Source organism: Chlorocebus sabaeus, chromosome 4 (genome assembly GCF_047675955.1).
Source record: "Chlorocebus sabaeus isolate Y175 chromosome 4, mChlSab1.0.hap1, whole genome shotgun sequence".
NCBI lineage: Eukaryota > Metazoa > Chordata > Mammalia > Primates > Cercopithecidae > Chlorocebus > Chlorocebus sabaeus.
This window is the reverse complement of record NC_132907.1, coordinates 16,925,379-16,941,716: the sequence shown is the minus strand read 5'-3', so window position 1 is coordinate 16,941,716 and position 16,338 is coordinate 16,925,379. Positions and strand designations below refer to the sequence as shown.

Sequence of the window (16,338 nt, the reverse complement as noted above, 5' to 3'; positions counted from 1 at the left end):
CTTAAAATATATCCTTCATGTTCCACAGTAGTGATTCTTTTCTTTGGCGACACTGCAATGTAAATAGGTATTCTTGGCTAGTTCATCTGCAGGCAGCACCATCTTGGCATTTACACTCTACAGAAAAGGTACCTGAGGAGAAAGATGGTCCAAGTTACTTGCCACAAATCACACAGATTAACAGCAACACAGTCTGGGTGTATATGTCTAATATATTTCTTTTTTTATTATTTTTATATACAAGTAATGGTTGTTTCTTGTAGAAAAGTTAAAACAATGAAGATGAGCAGGAAGAAAAAAAAATACCATCCAGGCACCCAGAAAATAACCATATTAATGTAGACATATTTTCTTCTAATCTTCTAGGTATGTATACATATATGTATATATACACACATGCACACTTTTTTCTAAATTAACCCATATTGACCTATAACCTCCTTTTTTTTTTTTTTTAATTAACAAAATACTGGGAATGTCTTTTTGTGTTTTTAATTCAGCTATTCCATAGTATTCCATTTTATGATTATAGTGTAATTTAAGTAGCCAGCCCTCTCCTTTTGGACATACATGTTGTGCCAAGTGTTGATTACAATAAGTATTTCTGAAATGAACATTCTCATCCATACATCTTGGTGCTGCTTTTTTTTTTTTTTCTATAACCCAGGACAGTGCTGAAGTGCTTCTTTTTTGTTCTTTAATTTCCTCAGTTTTAGTTCCTAGAAGTGGCAATGCTGGGCTGTTGGGTTTACACATGTTTAAGGTTCTGATGCACATGACTAAATTACCCTCCAGAAAAGTTCTACTTTAAGTTCTACTTAAGGCTTTCCCACCCTGGGACAGCTAAAGACTGGCCAGAGCTTTGCAACTGCAATGATGTGTTTACCACCTCCCTTATCAGCAATATTTGCAATTAGCCTCCAACCTTGTTCCCGGGATTGTTTCCAGTGAAAATTAGCCATGCCCGGCTAATTTCTGTATTTTTAGTAGAGACAGGGTTTCACCATATTAGTCAAGCTGATCTTGAACTCCTGACCTTGTGATCTGCCCACCTTGGCCTCCCAGAGTGCTGGTTTGGGAATGGTACCTGTGGGTGCACCTGGAGGCATGTTTAGACACCAGTTGAAATCACTTTGGTCTTTCTAGCAAACCTTAACTAATGGGCTCCACTCACAAAGGGTCAACTTCCAAAATTTTAGCTAAGGGCCTCTTATGTTCAGGACAATAATGGAGTTAAAAAAACAAGGCTGAAAACCAGAAGATATGTGGGCTTAAGCAGATATGTGAATAGCTACCCACATAGGGAAAAAAAACGAAATGAAACAAAAACAAAAACAGAAAATAAGGTGGGAGTCCTTCTTTTACAACCATGGATACGTTTTCTTTTCTTTTTCTTTTTCTTTTTTTTTTTTTTGAGACAGCGTCACTCTGTTGCCCAGGCTGGAGTGCAGTGGTTCGATCATGACTCACTGCATCCTCAATCCCCCAGGCTCAAGCAGTCCTCCACCTCAGTGTCCCAAGTAGCTGGGACTACAAGTACGTGCCACCACACCTGGCCATTTTTTTTTTTTTTTTTTTTTTGACATGGAGTCTTGATCTGTCACCCAGGCTGGAGTGCAGTGGTGTGATCTTGGCTGACTGCAACCTCCACCTCCCAGGTTCAAGCAATTCTGCCTCAGCCTTCCGAGTAGCTGGGACTACAGGCAAACACCACTATGCCTGGCTAATTTTTGTATTTTTAGTAGAGACGGGGGTTCACCATATTGGTCAGGCTGGTCTTGAACTCCTGACCTCATGATCTGCCCACCTCAGCCTCCTAAAGTGCTGGGATTACAGGCGTGAGCTACCGGGCCCAGCCTGGCCAATTTTCTTAAATTTATTTTTTGTAGAGATGAGGTCTCACTATGTTGCCTAGGTTGATTTCAAACTCCTGACCTCAAGCGATTCTCCCACCTGGGCCTCCCAAAGTGTTCGGATTACAGGCATGAGCCTCTGTGCCCAGCCAATACCTTTTATTTTCTGAACATTGTTAAATTCAGGGATGGGTTGCTGAGGGACAATATGACATTACACGCGATTTGATGTGTGCTGACTAAGGCCTGTGCATGCCTGCATTTTTTAGTCACGGAATGAACCATACTCAAGTTCAGATTCTAGTCCTGCCGCTTCCTTCGTCCTTGACCAAGTGCCTTCACTTATCTGAGACTCACTTTCCTCATCCATAGTTATTCCAATTGCATTTGGTTGCAGTGAGTAGAAATTAAGTATTTAGGCTGGGTGCAGTGGCTCACACCTGTAATCCCAGCACTTTGGGAGGCCAAGGCAGGTGGATCGCTTGAGCTCAGGATTTCTAGACCAGCCTGGGCAACACAGCAAAACCCTGACTGTACGAAAAATATATAAATTAGCTGGTTGTGGGGGCTCACACCTGTGGTCCCAACTACTTAGGAGGCTAAGATAGAAGGATTACTTGAGCACGGGAGGCAGAGGTTGCAGTGAGCTGAGATAGTCCCATTGCACTGCAGCCGGAGGGTCAGAGTGAGATCTTGTCTTTAAAAAAAAAAATGGGGGAGGGGAGAGAAATCAAGTATTTAAAGCACTTAAGGACAGCCCCCAGCCCCATGGTAGTGCTTAGCAAGTGTTTGGTGAATGAATGGATTCATGTTCTAGGCTTACTTAGAGTTTAGTTTGCTTTCAGATAGGGTTCTGCTTGCTCACTGTACTTACCACTATATGAGAATTGTATTGTTTATTTTCAAATTTGCCACGTATTATCTGTTTCTCCATCAGCACAAAACATTCTCAGGAGGAGAGTTGGTTCCCAGTGCCTGAAACAGTGCCTAGCACACAGAAGATGGTGAATTAATATTTGAGGTTATTTCTCACTCACATTCTGTCCAGCAACCCAGTCGTGTTACCAGGAGGCTGTTCAGCACCATTTGTTGACCCTCCACTTCCCCCTCTTCCACTTATCACACCATTCGTTGACCTGTGCTTGCTTCCAGCCATCCTCCGTTACCTGAAGAACGACGGGAAGGTCCATTTGGTGGTTTTCAACAACCTGCAGCTGGCAGACGGAAGGCGGCACAGGCTCCTCCTGAGGCTGAGCAATTTGCAGCGAGGGGCCGGCTCCCTAGAGCTCTACCTGGACTGCATCCAGGTGGATTCCATTCACAATCTCCCCAGGGCCTTTGCTGGCCTCTCCCAGAATCCTGAGACCATTGAATTGAGGACTTTCCAGAGGAAGCCACAGGTAGGAATGCACAAACCATTCTCTGAAGTGGAAAAATGAGCTGCCGGTGCCTAGGGAGTGCAGAGGAGTGTGCTGAGAAATTCCTGCTGCAGGTCAGTGGGTCTAATGTCGGTTGCACATCAGAATCGCCTGGGGAGCTTGAAAAGCAAGTGCTAGGGGGCTGCCCCTAAGACAAACCGAATCTGAATCTGTCGGGTGGGGCCTAGGCATCAGCACATTTTTAAAACACCAATTCTAATGTGATGCCAAAATTGAGAGCTTGTGCTTTCAATGATAAGTAGAGACTATGGATACAATTGTAAAGTTGGAAAGGAAAGGCAAAAATAAAAATACCTCAGAGTGATGACGCTATCTATTTTCAGTTTTCTTTAATAAAAATAAAAAAGAATGATTGGAAACTGCCAAGCTGTCGGAACAGCATTTTCACAGGTCTTGTCAGAACATCCACTAACAAAAGGGAGCTTAGCTTAGCTCCATTTGGTCTTAAGACATCATCACCTCTGTCTTGTTTTACTCCATGTTGATGGTATTTTTATTATTCTATCATTGCACCTGCTGTAGAAATTGCCACATACATTTCTTTTAGAATTGTGTGCTAGTCAGTGCTTTGTTTTCTATAAAGAACTAGTATTCTTTGTCCTTTCCAATAATGCATAACTGGTTTAAAGTTCCTGAATTTCGTCTGTTATATAAGCCTATGTCAAATCAGTAACTATGTTCATTTGCTATGGCCCATATTATTTTTGTCTGCTACCTCTCAATCCTCACTTTCCATTTCCATTTGTTGATTCATTAGATTAATATATGCTTTAGTTACAAGCTACTCTGAGCCCTTTGTACAGAGAAGCAGGGTGTAAGCAATAATTTCCATTTCATGTAGGAATGCTGTACAGTTTTAGATAGCAATATAAAAACTGAATCTGATCCTAGAAGTTTTGCACTTGAACAACAGAAGCATTTTTAATCGGAAATTCCAAGAAAGCTAAAATCCAAGGTTTGGGGTTTTTTTTGTTTTTCAGTCATATATAGAGAGAGATTTTTTAATGTAGATTTACATATGGAAAAAAAATAATAGAAAGATGTGCTCAACTTTATTTCTGAATCCCCAAAGTAGCACACATAATCAGAATGACAGTCAGAAACTGTGTCACTGCTCATTTCAGAAATTAGTGTTCAACACCAAATAAGTCAATTTCTAAAAGTCAGGACTCAGCCTTGACAAAGTCATCAGAAACTGTACTTACTGGAATTTTCTCAGAAGCTCTACCTCCTTAGACCATCGGTAGTGATCACAGTGGCTCAGTCTCATAGTCACCTACTCATTCATTCAGTCAGTCAACAAATAGGCACATTCTAGGCATTAGTGCTACTGTGGCAGGCAAAGCCAGTCATTGTCCTGACTGCAGAGATTGTAGTCTGATGTCCAATACAGTATGTGTTAAATAGCATATGTTGCCTAAATCTTAGCTAGATCAAAAAGCAGAATTCCTCTGAAAATCCTCAGCTGTGCTCATTTCTATATAAGGATGATGACTTGACCTTGGCAGTTAACATAAACGTTTGGTTGTATATAGATATAATAAAAGTGATTCCAAGCAGAATTCACAAGATAAAAGGGCAAGAAAATTTACTTTTTGACTAACAATGAATAATATCAACCCGAAATGTAAAAATATGATGCCAACTACCTAATGATCATAGAAGATATCATTTATTCATTCTCATAGCCCGAAGAAATCATAGGCTTTGCTAGAACCTTGAGTCAAGACATCCAAAAACTAATACTGTTTAAAATTGGGATTAACACCTTATTTATTGCGATCTAAATTCCATAAACAAATTACAGACAATTCTTAAGAGCTTCCTGTCACAAAATAACTCCTTTACCATGTAGGAAGAGAGCCTTTCCTTTTCTCAGCCCTCTTGGTGACAATGCCAGCATTTTCCTAGGCTACTGGCTACTTACATATTCACTTCAGTCAAAAAGATAGGGCTGGCAGGCTTTAGGAAAAAATGTGATCCTACAAAATTATGTAAGATGTCAGAGGGTCCAATGATACAGGACTACTTGATTATGAAAATTGCGTGAGTAGGCAAGCACATTGGCTTTTGAACAGTGTCAGCAATCTGTGGTATGAATGTGATTTCTTCCAGGACTTCTTGGAAGAGCTGAAGCTGGTGGTGAGAGGCTCACTGTTCCAGGTGGCCAGCCTGCAAGACTGCTTCCTGCAGCAGAGCGAGCCGCTGGCTGCCACAGGCACAGGTGTGGGCTCTTGGGCAGTTTGCATATTCATCAACACAAACTCCAAAGACCCTGAATAGGCAGGGTCCCATCACCAAAAAGTGGGACTGTCAGCAGAGCAGCCCAACAAAATGTATCTATGAAAATCAGGCTCTTGAACAAAATCCAGGGCAAGGAGTATTTTCGTTATACTTTTATTTTTATGATTCACATGAATTTAGACTCAAATAGTGGCATCATTATCATTTTTTTAGCTGAATTAAAGAAATTACCCCAAATTAAATTCAAATATTCTGGGTTTTTGAATCATCTTGTCATGATGATTTCCTGGGGAATCATTTGGTTTTGAGTCACTTAGAAATGACCATCACTGGTTGAAAACTCTTTGCCTTTTGCTGTTCCTACAGGGGACTTTAACCGGCAGTTCTTGGGTCAAATGACACAATTAAACCAACTCCTGGGAGAGGTGAAGGACCTTCTGCGACAGCAGGTAACAAGTGGGGCGTATCATCAGAAAAGCCCGGGTCTTCTCAGAGCAGCTCCCCACAAGCTAGTGGAGCTGCAGGCCTGCCCAGGCATGGAGGCGGCCTCTGAGTCAGACCTCCGGGGGCCCACGCAGCCCCCCACAGCAGGGCTCCACTGGAAGGTCTCTGGAAATGGGGGCCAAGTTCATGATGAACACACCGTGGCTCTAAGCAGAGCGGGAACCACCAAGGGCTGCTAACGCTACTGTAAGAAGTGTTACAGAGGGCCAGGTGCGGTGCCTCACGCCTGTAATCCCAGCACTTTGGGAGGCTGAGGTGGGCGGATCACAAGGTCAGGAGTTCGAGACCAGCCTGAACAACATGGTGAAACCCCGTCTCTACTAAAAACACAAAAATTAGGCAGGCATGGTGGTGCGTGCCTGTAATCCCAGCTACTCAGGAGGCTGAGCCAGGAGAATCGCTGGAACCCAGGAGGCAGAAATTGAAGTGAGCTGAGATTGTGCTACTGCACTCCAGCCTGGGCAACAGACTGAGATTGTCTCAAAAAAAAAAAAAAAGTGTTACATAGATAGCTCCACATGGATTCTTTCATTCCTGGATGATTTCAGGCATTCCTTTTCAATCCTTTTCCCCTTCTCATTTTTAAAGGTTAAGGAAACATCATTTTTGCGAAACACCATAGCTGAATGCCAGGCTTGCGGTAAGTGCTTTCCTAGTAATGGGCTCGCCTGAGTCGGATGATGCAGGCTGATGAAGGGCTTGCGGTGAGTCTGTGCTAACCGCAGTTTCTGAAGGTCTACCACATAGTTGGAGGGGAGGGAGGAAAAGTTCAATGGGAAACTAAATTTTGTTTTGTCTTCTGTATGTGTTCCTGGCGGTGAATAAGCCTGTGGATGATTGTTTTCCTCTAGGTCCTCTCAAGTTTCAGTCTCCAACCCCAAGCACAGTGGTACCCCCAGCACCCCCTGCACCGCCAACACGCCCACCTCGTCGGTGTGACTCCAACCCATGTTTCCGAGGTGTCCAATGTACTGACAGCAGAGATGGCTTCCAGTGTGGGCCCTGCCCCGAGGGCTACACAGGAAACGGGATCACCTGTATTGATGTGGATGAGGTAAAAGTTCACTTAGACCGGGAGGGAATCCCTAAGTATCCTCCTCACCCTGCAGCTTTTGGAAAAAAAAGCCAGGCTGATGATTAAGGGCTGACTTGGGCTGTCCTCCAGGCTCCATCAAAACCACTTGCTTGGAGACCCTGAGACACAGGGATGGCGGAAGGAGACATGACCCAAGGTTATGGCTGCATTTGTCATTTTTCCTCTGCGTTTCCAACTCTTCTACTGGTCCATTGGCTACAGTGCCGAGGTTTCTGCTTTACACGCTGACATTCGCATTGGTTATTTCTCTTAAGCAGTCTGTGCTACAATTTTGTTTTCCCCCCACTTTTGCAAATGTAGAAGGGGAGGATTTTTGTAAGGGTATATTTCAGGAGTCACCATGGATTTCTTCAGGCTTCCTAAAATAAAGGAGCAGAGGGGAATGTCACACCAACAAGGGGGAGGCCCTGTAACCTATTAGTAACTAAATGTGCCCAGGGAGGGCCCCGGAGGAGGCACATCCAGCTGTTTGACCGGCTGGCAGAGCCCCAGAAGAGACTGTTTCAACACCATGGTTAGGCAGGCCAGGCCCAGTGGCTCAAGCCTGCAATCTCAACACTTTGGGAGGCTGAGGTGGGAGGATCACATGAACTCAGGAGTTTAAGACCAGCCTGGGCAACAGGACAAAACCCTACCTCTACAAAAAATATGATCATTACCTGGGCATGGTGGCATGTGCCTGTAGTCCCAGCTACTCTGGAAGATGAAGTAGGAGGATTGCCTGAGGCAGGAGGTTGACGCTGCAGTGAGCCATGATGGCACCACTGCACTCCAGCCTGGGCACGACCCTATCTCAAAACAAACAAAAAAAAAACATGGTTAGGCAATCATCAGTCCAGTCGCAAAGTGTAGTGTTCATAGCAGGTAGCAAGGCTGCCACCAAAATGTGCCTTCAGTGTGCCCTTCTCTTCCCACCCAGCCAGAGGAAGGCTGAAAGGAGAAGCGCAGGGGAGAGACACAGGTAGGGAACTTAGGCACACTGGCTCCCTGGGGCTCCTGCAGGCCCTTGGTAACGTTAGTAACACTCAGCTGATTACCTTCCCTAGTAGTAAGCAATTAAGATGGTCTCTAGTAATCCCTCAATTGGAGAAACATCTGCACACATTTCACTGAACTGCATCTGGTTTTTATCTGTGAGCTGGAATTTTCCTCTTTCTGAAAGGGCAGGAAGTGGTCATGTTTTTTACATTAGTTGAAGTGGATTAAAAAAAAAAAAAAAAAAAGGAACCAATCTCCAAGCTTTCTAGAGCCTTGGAGTAGCATGGACTTGACAGGACATGGAGGCAGGCACAGGCCCTGAGGGATTATGTGGTACTGAAGAGGCACCGGTCCTGGCTTTGCCTTCTTGAGGTCTTTCTGACTGAGTAGTTGGTTTGCTGATGCTTTTGGAGTCATCTTAACAGCCAGCTAAGTGGTCCAGGGACATAGTCCTTTCACAGAGATTTGCAAATTCCGTGTCAGAATATCAGGGAGCTTATTACATTGAGAGGTAGGCTGGTTAATATCAAGGATCTTTTCAACATGGATGTGCCATTATTCTACAATACAGCAGAGCCCACTAAAAAGCAACGTTAGATTGTGTAGTCAGGGATTCAGTGGGTAACTGGAGTTGGAAGCTTTTATTTCCTTTTATTATTTTTTCCACCAAAAGATAGTTAAATGACTAAACAAGTATGTGCAAATAGATGAAGAAAAGTTGGAGTGTTTTCTCGGTGTGGCTAAAGACTTTGGACTTTTTTGTCTTCAGTGCAAATACCATCCCTGCTACCCGGGCGTGCGCTGCGTGAATTTGTCTCCTGGCTTCAGATGTGACGCCTGCCCAGTGGGCTTCACAGGGCCCATGGTGCAGGGTGTTGGGATCAGTTTTGCCAAGTCAAATAAGCAGGTAGGCTGAAGTCATGGTTTCTATTCATTTCTCATCTTAACAGAACAACGGTGGTTGGTTCCCACCTCTTTGGTGTAACCCTTGACCTCCTTGAGCAGCCAAGGCCATGTGGAATGTCATGGTGCAAAATGAGCAAATTAGGAACTTTTTCAACCATTTCTAAGCATTTACATTTATAAAATCTAGAAGGGAAGAAGCTTTTAAGATGGGATAATAGAGTATTACTGGAAAAACAGTAAAAGGGGTAATATGGCTATTGTCATAATTTCAGGGTTATTTTGTTGATGGCCGTTGAACATTTTGTCCTGCACAGTAAGTTAAGAACCAGGGAAACAAAAGCTTTGAAAAATTAGGTCACTTTTATAGAGTCACTGTTGCCAATCCGAAGCTGTTTCAGAGATGAGGGGATTTTAAGAGTAGAAATAATCCCCCAAGGCAACCTCCCCTTTTTCTTATGTAAGCTATAAATTGCCATAAAGCACTTGAATACTTCTTGACAGTCTCCATTCATTTCCAAATGTTCTACTATATCCTGGTCATTATTTAACTGACTGACTGGGAAATTCTTTTTGATGTTTTTAGCCCTTAAAAATGGTTGGTCTATAAATATATTTCACTACTTTAGAGAAATTATTAGCTTTGAAGAAGGGCAGGGGCTTATTATTTCCTAGCTGCCTATCAAAGGGTTCTAGAGGGCATGATTTTTTAGACTAGAAAAGGTAGGCAAGCTAGACATATAGGAATGACAAGAAGCTGTTAGAGTCCTCTAAAGACAGAATCTCTAAGAACAAACCAAGGAAATAGACAAAATAAAATATAAGGTATCTGGTGTAAGGTAGTAAGGAACGCTTCTCAATAGACTTCCAGTAACATGGCAGACAGAACTGAAGTGGAAGGGAGCCACCTTGATAAAATTTAACAGCAAATGTTACTGCATTTCAAAGTCAAAAGAAATAAAAGGAAATGACGCAGTGTCCAGAAACAAAGAGAAAACTCAAAGCCGGAACTGTGACTAAGAATTGATGCCGCAGCAGATCCTGGGAGGTGGGAGCCAGGTCCAGGTCCTAGGAACGGGGACCTGGCTTTTACCACCTGTGTGGAGTGGATGCAGCAATGTAGTCTGGGAACTTTGGAAAGGCCTAACACCCCTGCGTAAGTCCAGGACCCTCAAAGAACCACCCTATCCATTACAAGGAGACAGGAAAACTTGACTAGCCCTAAGAAACAATAAAGAAGCTTGACTTTAGCTTTAAGACATGCTTGACAAAAATGAAAATTGCCCACAACAAATGGTGGCACACATACAGTGTGGAACACATACAGTTATGAATTCCAAATCTGTGTTATACCTATAATGCAGAAACACAAGCCAAAAAATTAAAATCAACCAGCCATGAAAAGGTAAAATCCCCAGGGCCCTGTCTCAAGTCAAAGACACACCATTCTGTAAAGACACGCCAAAATTCAGGGCCAGTGGAATGCCCACAGGCAAAATCTGGGCTACTGAAGATATGCTCATAAAGAAAAATGGCAGTTTATATAAAGAAACTACCATGAGGAAACATGATAAATAGAAAGTAAATATAAAAAGGTAAAGAAAAAATACCATACTTAAAGAACAGGGCAATGTCCCATCTGAACAACATGGCAAAATCCCATCTCTACAAAAAAAATACACACAAAAAAATTAGCTGGGTGTGGTGGTGCGTGCCTGTGGTCCCAGCCCTTGGGAGGTTGAGGTGGGAGGATCACCTGAGCCTGAGAGGTCGAGGCTGCAGTGAGCTGTGATAGTGCCACTGCACTCCAGCCTGAGCAACGGAGCAAGACCCTGTCTCAACAACAACAACAAAAGTGTAGGACAATGTAAGAAAAACAGACAAGTTTGAAAAACAGCCAAATAAAACTTTTATCAGTGGAAAATCATTGACCTTAACTCAACAGACGGGCAAAACAGATTAGACACAGCTTCGCAGGGAATTCATAGGCTGGGAGGTGAATCTAAAGAAATCATCTAGAACACAGCACAGAGAAATAAAGATATGAAGCATATAACGAGGTTAGGAGTCAAAAGAAGATATTAACGAGAAAGTCCGATATTCATCCAACTGTAGTTCCAAAGAAAGACTAGAAAGCAGTTGGGGGAAACTGAGAATGTTCCAGAATTGAAAAAAGCTAAGAATCCTCAGATAGGAGAACTACACTGAGTCCCAAGCAAGATTAAAAAAAAAAAAAAAACTTTCCTAACCTAACAAGGTGGTGGAACAGATGAATTACACAAGTTGTCTTTTCTGAATAACTTTCAATGCCATGAAAGCAATTCTCATTTGCAATTAGATTAAGTACAAACTGGTACAAATGCAGAGAGATGGTACACATAACCCTCAGATGACCATTCTACCTGAAATTCTGCATCTTCACTTCACACACAGATAGCAAAACAAAGGAGATTTATTTGCATTTCTATTTAAGCAGCATGTCTCGCTAAACTTTCTTTGAACTTTTCGGTACTAGGTCTGCACTGACATTGATGAGTGTCGAAATGGAGCATGCGTTTCCAACTCGATCTGCATTAATACTTTGGTGAGTATTTCTCATAGCTGTTATCAAAGCAGAACTGGCTATTAAGTGTATGTGTATAGACCATAGCTTCCAAACACACCTAGAACATGTGGGCATAATATATTTGATGGGCAGAATAAGGGCAAAAGTTTGTGCTAATGAAGTGTTTAATATGAGTAACTGTATAAGTAATTTTTATGTAAGAATACTTTTATAAGTGCCAAGTTTGTCCTTTATTTTCTACCAAAGTTGCAATATTAGGCCATTAGATAACTATTTATTGAATAAATTATTACTCCTGTATTTTAAAATTGTGAAGAGCTTGGTAGTTTATGTTAATAGTTCAGTGTTTTACTGGTGACTACACAATCCCCAAATGTCATTCTTTATTTTCATAAAACTTTTCAATCTCGAGGTCAGGAGTTCGAGACTAACCTGGCTAACACAGTGAAACCCTCTCTCTACTAAAAATACAAAAAAAAATTAGCCAGGCCTGGTGGCGGGTGCCTGTAGTCCCAGCTACTCGGGAGGCTGAGGCAGGAGAATGGCGTGAACCTGGGAGGTGGAGCTTGCAGTGAGCCAAGATCGCGCCACTGCACTCCAGCCTGGGCAACAGAGTCTCAAAAACAAAAAAAACAGACTCAGTCTCAAAAAAAAAATTAAAAAAACTTTTCAAAACTTTTCATTGTATTAAATTGAAGTGCTTAGCACTTAGGGATGGCTATAACTTAAGTATTCAGATATGGGTTTTATTTCTGAAAGTTCCTATCAAACTATGTCCAAGACGAAAGATGTACCAGAATAGACTATCAAGAAAAGAACTACTGATTACGTGTATGACTATTTGAAAGTTTTCCAACCTCTAGGTTCCTTGTTTCCTTGTAAGTAAAAGCACTTTACATTTATCGAGTCACTTATTTTAATCCTCACAACAACCTCATAAACGGGTATTATTATTATCCACATTTTACAATTGAAGAAACTGAGGCACAGAAATATTACATCATTAAGTCCAGGCATGGTGGAGCATTCCTATAGTCCCAACTCCTCAGGAGGCTGAAGCTGAAGGATCATTTTGGTCCAAGAGTAGTTTGAGGTTACAGTGAGCTGTGATCGGCACTGCACTCCAGTCTGGGTGAGAGAGGGAGACCCTGTCTCCAAAAAGAAAAAGAAGAAATGTTACGTATTTATACTAAGGTCACACATCTTAGAAGACTTCCAGGTTGGCTACAGAGCCTGAGTTCTTCTCCACAATGCTATATTGCTTAGGAATAGATGGGGATTTATTGCTTCTCAGCTTTTACCAGGACAAAGTAGTCTGCAAATAGATTTGCGAGATCTTGGTGTAAAGGTAATAACTGAGCCACCTAGAGAGAAGGAAAGTAGACAGTAAATAGAACTCCAGGAAACCCCCAAAATGAAGGACTAGGCCAAGGAAAAAGAGCAGAAGCCAGAAAAAGGAGCGAGTGGGCAACATCGCCAGGGAGGCTGAGATTGAGACAGGTCGTTGGAAAGCGTGCTTTGGATGTGGCAATTAAGAGGTTGTGAGTGACTTAAATCATTAAACTGCATACTTCAAATGGATGTCTTTTACGATCTATAAATTTTATGCCAATAAAACTGCATAAGATGAAAAATACAGAATGGTGACTTAGTTAATAATACCATGTTATATATATGAAATCTGCTAAGAGAGCAGATCTTAAGTGTTTTCACTGAAAAAGAAAAAAGGGGAAGGCAACTATGTGAGTTGATGGATGTGTTACTTAACTGACTGGTAATCATTTCACAATGTATATATATATCACATCATCACACTGCACACTTTCAATATATTCAGTTTTGTCAATTTTACCTCAATAACAATGAAAATTTTAATTTTGATTTTTATATATAATATGTATTACATATATTGTGTGCAGTGTGATTATATATATTATATCTATAAAAGCTAAAAAAACCTGGCCCCTGAAGTGTCACTGCAGTGGAGCTGACAGCTCATTTGTCAGTTTCTCAGTCTGCCTCATCAGAAATTCTCAATGCAGGCCACCAGCATTTCTCTGTGCACCCATTCCTTTGTCATTCCATTGTAAAAGAGCCAAAGGAACAGCAAGAAGAAAAATTAACTTGCTTCTTAAGCAGATCATCTCCCTGTCCCCAGAGTAAGCTTCTCACACCACCTCCCAGGACTTCACTGGAACTTTTGGCCTCTCCCCTTATGCCCTCTACGGTGGCACGGGCAACTCAGTGTCTGGTTCACTGTGCAGCCTGCTTCCCTCACTTCTATTCCTTGTTTGTCTGAGTGGCCAGACACAGCCTCCAGTCTGATGGTGTTTTCACCAACATTCACACGATCTTACATGTAAGCAGAGAGGCAGGCAGGGGTCTGATGCCTGAATCCTGCCAGCAATGAGTACCTGTGAAAATAGACACAATAACCATACCTTTGCTCAAACTGTACCTTTGCTCACAGCTTTCAGCTCATCACCTGATCTTTGTCCCCTGCAGGGATCTTACCGCTGTGGGCCTTGCAAGCCAGGGTATACTGGTGATCAGATAAGAGGATGCAAAATGGAAAGAAACTGCAGAAACCCAGAGCTGAACCCTTGCAGTGTGAATGCCCAGTGCATTGAAGAGAGGCAGGGGGATGTGACATGTGTGGTAAGTTGTTTTTTGACTTCCTCTATCATTTTTCCTCTTCATTTTTGACTTCCTCTACCATTTTTCCTCCTCCATTTTTAACATCACCTCTCTCCAGTTTCTATGTGCTTCGGGGTAAAAGTACTTCAAAATGAAAGCATTGCAATCAAAATGAGCATGCAGTGTAATAGGAACAGGGTCCACTGAGTGTGTGGGGAGCAGCCTGACATCCATCTAACCATCAGCTGCCTTTTCTCTCCCTCTTGGCTGTGGGGCAACACTGTCTACTTGGGTACCTGAATGCCAGAGCCTCCAGTGAAGCCCCAGCTCCCAAGCACCTTCTGTGGAAAGGCCCAGAAGCCAGCAGCAGGGAGGTGAAGAAACATTCTTCTCCCCTTTCCTTCTTCTGCCCCGTCTACTTGCCTGTATAATGACAACATACCTGCTGTCATCTCTAATTGTCCTCATCCTTACGACTTCCACAGTGTCTGCCTGGACGCTCCTGTTGGGGGTGGGCCGCCGTGGAGACGTGGGGGCTGTCATAGGCCCTCGGGGAGAAACCTCCCGTCTCCCGCAGGTGACTGGCAGGGGCCAGACGGTGCCATGCTCTATGCCTACCTCCACTCCAACCAGGGACAGCTCCGTGAATGGTCACGCCTCCTGTGCATTATCCAGCCCTGGAGCTGGTCTGGGGAGGGGAGACTGGGAAGAGAGTAGAGCAGTCACAGCAGGGCCTGACATGGGTCTCATGCTGAGCTTGTAGTGGGCCCTATGTGAAGGAGAGGGTGCGCTCCGGCCATCCATTCCCAAATCCAAGGATCCAGAGTCCTCAGCCTGCCATCCATTCCCAAATCCAAGGATCCAAAGTCCTGGGGACCCTAGGCACTGAAAAATCAGCAGACTTTAGCTGCCCCCCTCCTCTGCACTTCCCGGGGTACCAGGCCTTCGGCAGGTGGCCTGTCAGACTCTGGATTCACTGGTTCACAGTGATCACCCCTGAGTAGCATGATGGATTCTTAGAGCCCTTTTCCATCTTCTTTGTCTCAAAGTTATGCTTCTTTATCTTTATGCATGCACAGTTTTCCACAATGAGCCTATCACTTTCAAACAGGAAAAATAAGAGTCAAAAATGAGTTAAATAAATAAATATAATAAAGTCAGCCCTCCCTGGCAATACAGATATTCTGTAACAAGGTCAGATGGAGGAATGTACTATATCAGAGAGGGAATAACCCCAGTAAGTTCCTGAATTCCTCATGGTTGGGCTTGTTTATTAACAAAAAGCAGTCATTGAGAAGCAAGTGTATATCTCTGTTGAAATCCCCATTTTCTGTGAACAAATTGACAACTCCCCTGGGATGGTGGGTGATGGGGCTCTTAATATGTTTTTGAATTTGTAATAAGGCACAACGACAGATGGTAAAGGATTAATAAACTTGGTGTGACTACTGAAATAATTGAATCTGCCAGAAAATGGCTCATTAAAAATGTATTTGTTCCTAGAGGACATTTTTTCCTCATTAAAGTGAGTCAAGGACCAACCTCATGGATCAACCTTCCAGGCCTTCCAAAGGCCCTGCTGGGGCAAGTGAGCAGGAACCAGGAGCCCGGTAGGGTCTCTCTGGAGTCCTGCCTCCTGAATCCTGGTTGTAGAGGGAGAGCACAGATGATTGAGAATAGGCAGGCTGCGGCTGAGGAAGTCACTGGTCTGAAAGCTGCTTATTTTGGGTGGTGAGGCCAGGAAATTTAACCTGTGCTCACATAAGTCTGATTTCCATTGGCCCAGACTCTGCTCCTCAGACTCTCTCCCTCCTCCCTCCTTTATCTCCCACCCCAGGTCAGCTTTCTGTCCCTCTGCATTTCCAGTTCCCTGTGACCTTCTGGGTTCCCTCCTCCCGTCTCCCTTCTGCTGCTCTGCCTGTTCCTGGAAGCGGAAGCGGAAGCGGGAGTGGGAGGGAGAGTTTTCTCTCTACGTCTCCCTTTACATCTTTTGAATAGGGAACCATCACACTATTCAAGTGCAATTAAATAGTTTCTAAGCCCCACCCAACAAGGCTGAGTGACTCTGGGCCCTCCCCCTGGGAATGAGCAAAGGAGCAGAGAGGCCCTTGTCAGCCC

General features: G+C 43.3%; 1 protein-coding gene and 1 long non-coding RNA gene across 2 annotated transcripts in view; one reads left to right on the top strand and one right to left on the bottom strand.

Annotated features, from left to right (window-relative positions):
• Nucleotides 1-16,338, top strand: part of THBS4 (thrombospondin 4) — a 46,273-nt gene that overhangs the window by 17,246 nt on the left and 12,689 nt on the right. The window contains exons 3-10 of the mRNA XM_007976598.3: nt 3,006-3,253; nt 5,408-5,516; nt 5,903-5,985; nt 6,629-6,680; nt 6,892-7,094; nt 8,884-9,021; nt 11,533-11,601; nt 14,089-14,241. Of these exons, the coding sequence (XP_007974789.1) occupies nt 3,006-3,253; nt 5,408-5,516; nt 5,903-5,985; nt 6,629-6,680; nt 6,892-7,094; nt 8,884-9,021; nt 11,533-11,601; nt 14,089-14,241 (1,055 nt within the window). The remainder of the gene's footprint in view (nt 1-3,005; nt 3,254-5,407; nt 5,517-5,902; nt 5,986-6,628; nt 6,681-6,891; nt 7,095-8,883; nt 9,022-11,532; nt 11,602-14,088; nt 14,242-16,338) is intronic.
• LOC140711494 (uncharacterized) lies at nt 7,105-14,074 on the bottom strand. Its single transcript, XR_012092738.1, has 3 exons — nt 12,583-14,074; nt 7,796-7,924; nt 7,105-7,495 (listed from the first exon to the last, which is right to left on the bottom strand). It is a non-coding gene; the product is annotated as an uncharacterized lncRNA (long non-coding RNA).